At 36.2% G+C, this 9,818-nt stretch overlaps 1 protein-coding gene across 1 annotated transcript; it reads left to right on the top strand.

The window, feature by feature from the left end:
• Positions 1-6,580: 6,580 nt before the first annotated feature.
• On the top strand, positions 6,581-7,474 carry LOC113563418 (cytochrome b561 domain-containing protein 2-like). Its single transcript, XM_026975063.1, has one exon. It carries the CDS (start codon positions 6,662-6,664, stop codon positions 7,472-7,474), a length of 813 nt encoding a protein of 270 aa, XP_026830864.1. The 5' UTR covers positions 6,581-6,661.
• The last annotated feature ends 2,344 nt before the right edge of the window (positions 7,475-9,818 follow it).

The raw sequence follows: 9,818 nt of genomic DNA, 5'->3' as shown, positions 1-9,818 counted from the left end.
TGACATTTAAATCTTATGATAAATGAATTATCATTTATATAATATAAGTTATCGATATATAATTACCATTGATTTGAATTTTTATAATTAAGATCTTTATTTATAAGAATAGATTTTATATAATTTAATATATATTATATTTTATATATTTGATATATAGTTAATTATATTTAAAAATTTATTGACTATTTTTGTTACTTTATTAAATATAATATATGTTTTATATTAGAATATAATATAAATTTTTAAAGGTGCAAATTGAATAATAAATAATATTTTTAATTTTATAATCTACATATATTGATATTTACATTTCTTTTATTTTTTATTTGAGTACGATGCTTCCAACAACCACACAAGGTGCCTTTCATTTTTATGCAAACAAGTATTCGCTGGTTCTCTTAACTCGATAAGAATAGATTTATCTGTTATCACAGTAGCATTCAGGTTCTATCCGACCAGCTCACTTCAATGAGCATTCCTAGTTTGAGTGCGTATATAGACATATAAAGATAATCTAGATAATCGCGAAACGCCAGAAAATCATCGTGAGTGAGATCCAGGCCAACCTATCAACAGCCACTCCGAGACGCAAATTCACGGTTCAAAATAGTATGCTTGAAATCTGCATTTTCAAGCTTTCTTGGTTGTCCCGAGCGTTCTTTGTCCTTCACATCAGTATCACCACTCTTAAAGCGTCTAAACCAGTATTCACACGTCTTAATTGATGGGGCAGAATCACCATAAGTTTCCACAAGAATTCTATAACCGTCAGCCGCAGTTTTCTTTTGATTAAAAAACAAAAGCAACGCATGTCGAAAATGCTGTTTCTGAAGTTGCATTTTTACGATGATATAAACGCGACTGTTATTGCATCTATTGCTACAATGCTACTAAATGTCATGGATAATGTCAACACTGTAAGAAACAACAGTTATCGGAAAGAGCTATTGGAACAAACTGACACTACAGCCATTTGTTGCAAAACCCTCAAAACTAAATCACACTCCTAATACATATAGTTTAAAGTACAATAAAGATATCGTTGTCACGGAAAATCTTCCTGCAAAATTATAATTGAATTATGGTAAATGCAACCATTTTTTTCTCAGTGTACGACTCATTTCAATTAATAAAAGTGGATATCGCGCTGCATATTGGTCAACCGATATTATAACTAGCCTAGTAGCCGAGTGCCAAGACAAACTTTCGCACTTTGCGCGAGTTCTTCGAGCGCGTTCGGGAAATCTGGATTAATTAGAATACCTTTGATGCACGACTACAAAGTATACCTTTATTTAAAATGTTATCGAATTGAACCTCGAGTCGAGTTTTGTCGCGAGATTGTATGTTCGCGTTATTGAGCCGAGTACTAAAGCCGAACCGCGTCGCAAGCATCACGACTCGCAATTTAATGGAACTTACAATGTTCCATTAAATGTTGGAATTTTTCTCTGGCATCAAGAAATTTTACGCTGTGGGATTGCTTGTTTCGTGCTTTAGATAACATCGAGCGTAGTCGCTTTTAAGGGGATGCTGGAGTTGCTAGTGAACTATTTTTTCACTATAGCGATGGTAATTGCAGTTTCGAAAATTCTCTTTATTGCTTGCGCAGAATAAAAAATCCTTTTCCACAAATGAAGTATAGATAGAAAGAAAGTCCGCTCTACAGGACTTTATATTCAAAATGGAAAAAAGTTAGAAAAGACAAATGCAAGTTTTTAACTTTTTTCCATTTTGAGTATAAAGTCCTGTAGAGCGGACTTTCTTTCTATCTATACTTCATTTGTGGAAAAGGATTTTTTATTCTGCACAAGCAATAAAGAGAATTTTCGAAACTGCAATTACCATCGCTATAGTGAAAAAATAGTTCACTAGCAACTCCAGCTTCCCCTTAAACCAAGCTTAGTAAAGACTTTATCTAGTATTTTTAATTAGATCCGACTAGAGTTTAATCAGCTGCAGCGGTTGGTTCAAATCACGTGTAGTGATCCACGTTGTCAATTCCTTTTAGGATTTTAAGTTTTAATTTAGAGATGAAGAATTCTGATGAAACGTGCTTGCAGTTCATTATGCGTATAAAAATAAATAATTACTATGCCGAAAAAATTCTCAACAGCGTAGTATATGCAAATATGTAATGGCAGATGATTTTAATTTCTCGCTATTCACCACAACGACGTGTGGATTCATCCATATGGATTACACCACCGGGGCAAAATATAGATCGCAAGAATGCTTGCGAGAACGCGAGATTTGGCTCGATGGAAATTTGGATAGCACGTTTGCGACAGGATTCGGCTCGAGATTCGATTCGAAATTCGATTCGCTCAGTTCGATAACCCGAATCCAGGTTTTAGATATGTCACATGGCTCAAACAAGTCATGTTTGCAAGAAGAGAATAGATAATTTATATTTTTTATAATTACACAAAGTTGAAATATTGCATCTCGGTATTGAAGATACGACTGATAAAGAATTTATATTTTGTATATAAAAAATTTTTTAAATATGATGTGTAATATGTAATACTGATTTTGATAACAATTATAAAACCGTAATTTTATATTGATGCTCTGAAAATTTAAAGTAAAGTTTTCGTATCGCGTATGTCTGTCTGTACAAGCAACATAGTGTATGCAATAAGTTTGTGCAATCTACACCAGCATATCGAGTTGCGCTTCGCCCCTGAGGCGCAAATCGATCGCAATAATTAATTTTGCTGTTTATTAATCTACTGATATTAACCGAACTGTAATATACAGGGTGTCCCGGGTTTTAACCGACAAACTGCGGGAGCATATTCTACTAGTGGAAATAAGAAAAAATTCTTATATCGAGTTTGCTTAGAAATGCTTTATTACAAAGTTATAAACCAATATTGAAAACAAATATGAGATAAGTAACAACGGATTTTTTCACAAAAATAAAAATTATCTACGCAATGATTTAGTGACGCATTTCAAAATGTTGTCCTTGCACATCGATACAAGCTAGACACCGACGTAGTACAGAATTTGTTGCAGTACGACATTCCTGAAAAGTTTGTTGCATCTCAGTAACTGAATTAGTAATTCGTTGCTTTAAATCTATCTGGTACTCTCCTGTTAGGAAATCTGCGTTGATACTCTCGTACGGCAGCTCGTGCATTTCCGTCACAGAATCCGTACACGAAATGAATATCGGTGTATTCCTCATTTGAAAACACTTTTGGCATTCTGATAGTAATTGCTAGTTGACACGACGATTGAAATCTAACAGCTACGGTTGTGAAAGTAACAATCATACTGAATCGTTTCAACATAGTGAACATGAATACATGTGAATACACGTAACATAAACATCTTCGACCCTCCAAATTCTACACTATGTTCCGTTGTTACTTATCTCATATTTCTTTTCAATATTGGTTTATAATATTCATATTAATTAATCATTATGTATATATATACAGGGTGTCCCGGGTTTTAACCGACAAACCGCGGGAGCATATTCTACTAGTGGAAATAAGAAAAAATTCTTATATCGAGTTTGCTTAGAAATGCTTTATTACAAAGTTATAAACCAATATTGAAAACAAATATGAGACAAGTAACAACGGATTTTTTCACAAAACTAAAAATTATCTACGCAATGATTTAGTGACGCATTTCAAAATGTTGTCCTTGCGCATCGATACAAGCTAGACACCGACGTAGTACAGAATTTGTTGCAGTACGACATTCCTGAAAATTTTGTTGCATCTCAGTAACTGAATTAGTAATTCGTTGCTTTAAATCTATCTGGTGCTCTCCTGTTAGGAAATCTACGTTAATACTCTCGTACGGCAGCTCGTGCATTTCCGTCACAGAATCCGTACACGAAATGAATATCGGTGTATTCCTCATTTGAAAACACTTTTGGCATTCTGATAGTAATTGCTAGTTGACACGACGATTGAAATCTAACAGCTACTGTTGTGAAAGTAACAATCATACTGAATCGTTTCAACATAGTGAACATGAATGCATGTGAATACACGTAACATAAACATCTTCGACCTTCCAAATTCTACACTATGTTCCGTTGTTACTTATCTCATATTTCTTTTCAGTATTGGTTTATAACTTTGTAATAAAGCATTTCTAAGCAAACTCGATATAAGAATTTTTTCTTATTTCCACTAGTAGAATATGCTCCCGCAGTTTGTCGGTTAAAATCCGGGACACCCTGTATATAATTATATAATAAATATAATAATATATATATTTATTATATACAGGGTGTCCCGGGTTTTAACCGACAAAGTGCGGGAGCATATTCTACTAGTGGAAATAAGAAAAAATTCTTATATCGAGTTTGCTTAGAAATGCTTTATTACAAAGTTATAAACCAATATTGAAAACAAATATGAGACAAGTAACAACGGATTTTTTCACAAAACTAAAAATTATCTACGCAATGATTTAGTGACGCATTTCAAAATGTTGTCCTTGCACATCGATACAAGCTAGACACCGACGTAGTACAGAATTTGTTACGGTACGACATTCCTGAAAATTTTGTTGCATCTCAGTAACTGAATTAGTAATTCGTTGCTTTAAATCTATCTGGTGCTCTCCTGTTAGGAAATCTACGTTAATACTCTCGTACGGCAGCTCGTGCATTTCCGTCACAGAATCCGTACACGAAATGAATATCGGTGTATTCCTCATTTGAAAACACTTTTGGCATTCTGATAGTAATTGCTAGTTGACACGACGATTGAAATCTAACAGCTACTGTTGTGAAAGTAACAATCATACTGAATCGTTTCAACATAGTGAACATGAATACATGTGAATACACGTAACATAAACATCTTCGACCTTGCAAATTCTACACTATGTTCCGTTGTTACTTATCTCATATTTCTTTTCAATATTGGTTTATAACTTTGTAATGAAGCATTTCTAAGCAAACTCGATATAAGAATTTTTTCTTATTTCCACTAGTAGAATATGCTCCCGCAATTTGTCGGTTAAAACCCGGGACACCCTGTATATATGTTCCATCAGGAAAGTGCTCTACCCGCATTCAATTATGCGCTTACAGAACGTGTTTTTTTTCGTTTCTAGCTTTACAATAAGTTATACATATAAGCTATATAATATAATGAAAAACGGGATTTCAATATTAAAATATAAAAAAATGTAGAGCTAATTAAAATTTCAAGTGCATCATAACGAGCAATTTACGCGAAGTAGAGCGCTACTTGAAAAAGAAAAGAATGAAGTAACTTTCGTACGACCAAACGCCGTTTTTGTTCGCTTGCAGAACTTTCTGTCTACAGCTATACGAAAATGCCTTGTTTTTGGCGCGATGAATATAGTGCAGGGATAAAAGTTTCGATGTAATCTAAATGTTCTCAAAGCTTTCCGTGCCGGGGAATTTTCATTTATTACCTAACTCATTGACATGCATCTATTATAATGCGTATGCCGAGCTGCGCCAGGAAAGCTCATCGTGTGAGCTACGCCCTTCCTTAAAATAGCGGCATCAATATGCGAGTTTATGACTGAACTTGTAGTAAATTGTAGACCTCTTATCTTATCTTTTCGCTGTAACAAGTCTCACGCGAATACTTCAAGTGCAATGGTAATTGCGTTACTTATTCTTGAAAAACGGAGCTTCGACGTTTAAATTAACGATTTCCGGCGTACACAAAGTGTAACACGAATATATATGTATATATATTCCTCGGCAGAATGTTTGCTCTGCAAGTAACTGAAAAGATAAACTTTTCTCTATATGTATCCTGCGTATGAATGTCTACATGCAATTTTTGCACAAAAGCATATTTATTTTTCCTTTTGCACAAAGATGAATTTTGATGTATGTTAATGAAATTCTAGATTTTATATTTACTTTATTCCTTTTACATTGGTAAATATGCGACAATTTCTTTAACTTTTAATGCATGCGCGTACTTGTACAATCGATATTATTCGCTAACATCTGGATTAATTAAATTGTTTTTATACAAGAAGAACCTTTGGTTATCTCGATTCCGAATACACGTTGAACGCGCCCGCTCTCGCTGAGATATACCGGTCGAATGAATTTCCACTTGTTTGCTCGCCAGTCTCGACTTCTGTGTCCTCCTGGAAATCTCTCGAAGACTTCAAAATCTTCCCGAGAGAAAACCTTTCGCTCTCCTATCCATTCCGCGGGCTACGCTTAACTGTCTCTAAACTTTGACTCGCGGTTTTAAATATGGCGTGCATGTGCATCGGCGCAATCCGTATAGCAAATTCGACTTTTACTTGATTTTAATAAATTACGACGGTTGTCTGTAACGGCTTCCTCTATTATTGTTTTCTCGCTTTCCGTCTCGCGTGTTGTCTACCTTCTTCAGTTGTTGTCTCTGTACCCGTATGTACGCGTATGTATATGTGTGTATATGTGTATCACGATACGTTGGGTCGCGTCTTTCTAATTTCTGGGTCTGCGGCGATGCAATCGCCACAAACCAAAAGAGCCAATGTTTGCTAACATGGATTAATTATCCTCTTGAATTAATTATATTTCATTCATAATTTTTTAAGAATAACACAGTCTTCTGTCTCACATTTTGCCGTAGAAATATCTACATAAAAGCGCTGTTATCCAATTAGTATAATCCAGATGTGATCAAATGCGATGCGCAATAATACATCTCGCGGCTGTTTCTGGTCGTATACAATATACAACGGGAAGCTGTGTGTACATTACACACACCCAGCGGATGCTATTAAGTTCAGTTCCGGTAACCCCCGAAACTCAAATTACAACCTCCACTTGGCCCTTCGTGTGCCGTTCAGGGTGGAATCGCGTATCGAGCGACGATTGAGTCCCCTTCTCTTCACTAGGAAGTTTTCGCCAAGTAAAATGGCTAAAGAACTTCCAACGACTCAGCCAACAGGGAACTTCTCCACGGTCGTTCACGAATCGATCTCATCCTTTCAGTACGTCCTGCTGATGTCGGAGGCCGTTGTCGTCCTGGCGGGTGACAACGTTCTAACTCGCTGCCTGTCGCGCCAAGCCAGCAAACACCTGCACTGGATTCTGCAAGCGATCGGGCTGATTTTCAACCTAATCGGCGTGGGCCTGATGTACGATGCCAAACGGAATCACAACCATTTTCAGTCGATCCACGCCATTACGGGGCTCTCCTCGCTAGTGATCGTGTGCGTCGTAACAATTTTCGGATATCCGGTGTGGATCGCGTGGAAACTTCGCAAGCTCGTGCGACCGGTGACCGTCAAGCTCCTCCACAATTTTCTGGGCACTGCCGGATTCGTCATTGGTATGGTGTCACAGTGTTACGGCTACAAGAAGAACTGGTTGCACTACGTGACGGGAGTAGAACACTCCGACATGGTCGCACTTGTTCTTACGGCGCTGATCACGATACTATCCCTGAGGAGCGCGCTCGTTTCTCTGGGCAGGCAGGTCGTTGCTGCCTTGAATTAGTTTGTTCTTTCATTTTATACAGGGTGTCCCGGGTTTTAACCGACAAACTGCGGGAGCATATTCTACTAGTGGACATAAGAAAAAATTCTTATATCGAGTTTGCTTAGAAATGCTTCATTACAAAGTTATAAACCAATATTGAAAAGAAATATGAGATAAGTAACAACGGAACATAGTGTAGAATTTGCAAGGTTGAAGATGTTTATGTTACGTGTATTCACATGCATTCATGTTCACTATGTTGAAACGATTCAGTATGATTGTTACTTTCACAACAGTAGCTGTTAGATTTCAATCGTCGTGTCAACTAGCAATTACTATCAGAATGCCAAAAGTGTTTTCAAATGAGGAATACACCGATATTCATTTCGTGTACGGATTCTGTGACGGAAATGCACGAGCTGCCGTACGAGAGTATCAACGCAGATTTCCTGACAGGAGAGTACCAGATAGATTTAAAGCAACGAATTACTAATTCAGTCACTGAGATGCAACAAAATTTTCAGGAATGTCGTACTGTAACAAATTCTGTACTACGTCCGTGTCTAGCTTGTATCGATGCGCAAGGACAACATTTTGAAATGCGTCACTAAATCATTACGTACATAATTTTTATTTTTGTGAAAAAATCCGTTGTTACTTGTCTCATATTTCTTTTCAATATGGTTTATAACTTTGTAATAAAGCATTTCTAAGCAAACTCGATATAAGAATTTTGTCTTATTTCCACTAGTTGAATATGCTCCCGCGGTTTGTCGGTTAAAACCCGGGACACCCTGTATATACGAGACACGAACATACCAAGTGTTTCGTCCACTGAATCATCAGTTTCGCGTTATTTATTTTTTTACACGTTCTAAACGTTAATGTAATTATTTAGTGTAGTTTAATTCTAATTCTATTGGGTTGGCCAAAAAGTAATTGCGTTTTTTCCAATAGATGGACATACATGTCTTCAAATGTAACTAACTTCATTCTAAACCGCAAATTCATTATGTAGGTTAACAACTCACAGTTCAAGCTTGCTTTACAAAAGAAAGTACACGATTTCGTTAACAATTGTTTCTTTGCCGTCGATTTCAAAATGGAAAATCAAAAAGAACATTTTCCTCATATTTTGTTTTATTACTTCCGAAAAGGGAAAAAACGCTGTGCAAGCTCATAAAAAGTTATCTGATGTATATGGCGAGATGCTTTAAAACTGCGGCAGTGTCAAAATTCGTTTACTAAATTTCGATCTGGAGAATTTTAATGTGAAAGATGCACCAGCTCAGGAAGGCCAATCGAAATGATGATGACAAATAAAGGCACGGATTTGATTTCAATCGCGTTTAACGACACGTAGAGATTGCTGAGAATCTTAACGTATCGAAATCGAGTGTTGAAAACCATTCAAACGACTTGGATACAATTAGTGAGCTCGATATTTGGTACCACAATGAGCTCAAGAAAATTTCATCGATCCACTAGGCGTATTGACATCATTGCGATTCTGCTTTGAAACGTGGAGGAAAATGATCCATTTTGAAAACGTATGATAACAGGAGACGAAAAATGGATCGTCTACAACAACAGTCAAAACGAAAAAGATCGTGGAGCAAAGCGTGATTGAACTGCTGAAAGCACTTGAAAAGCAGATATTCACGCAAAAAGAGATTATGCTGTCAGTTCTGGTGGACTGTAAGGTTATTGTGTATTTCGAGCCTGCTTGCAAAGGAATCAAAACCATTATTTCCTAGACGTATCCTGTCGTCAACTGGATAAATTAAATGATTGCCCATCAAACAAGAAACGTCGAGAATTGGTGAATCGCAAAGGTTGTTGTGTTTCCCATGATAACGGCTAGACCACGTACAAGTTTGGTCACATCGTGAAAAATTGTTGCAGCTTTGGATGGGATGTGTTACCATGATGTTACCACATCCACCATATTCGCCAGACCCGGCATCCCATCAGATTACCATTCGTTCGTTCTTTGCAAACGCCTTGAATGTAAGACCTTGACTGCTGATAGGATATCAAAATCGTTGTTGGAATTGTTTTTTTTGCTGAAAAAGTGAACTTTTTTTGAGCGCGGATCATGAAGTTGCCTGAAAAATGGCAAAAGATAATCAAACAAAATGGACAATATTTTGTTTAATAAAGTTTTTTGTTCCATTGAAAAAATTCGCTCTTTTAATTTATATAAAAAAACGCCAAATTACTTTTTTGGCCAACCCAATATTATATTTCTAATTAGCGACTTGAAGAAGAGTATTTGTTATTGGTGACTTTTTAATAAATAAACATTTGAAATGTTGCTTGATGAATTAATATTTAACATTAATATTAACATGAATCTGTC

The sequence above is a fragment of the Ooceraea biroi genome, chromosome 14, assembly GCF_003672135.1.
Source record: "Ooceraea biroi isolate clonal line C1 chromosome 14, Obir_v5.4, whole genome shotgun sequence".
In the NCBI taxonomy this organism is placed as follows: Eukaryota; Metazoa; Arthropoda; class Insecta; order Hymenoptera; family Formicidae; genus Ooceraea; species Ooceraea biroi.
Note: the sequence above shows the minus strand (reverse complement) of the source record. Positions and strands in the feature narration are given on the sequence as shown.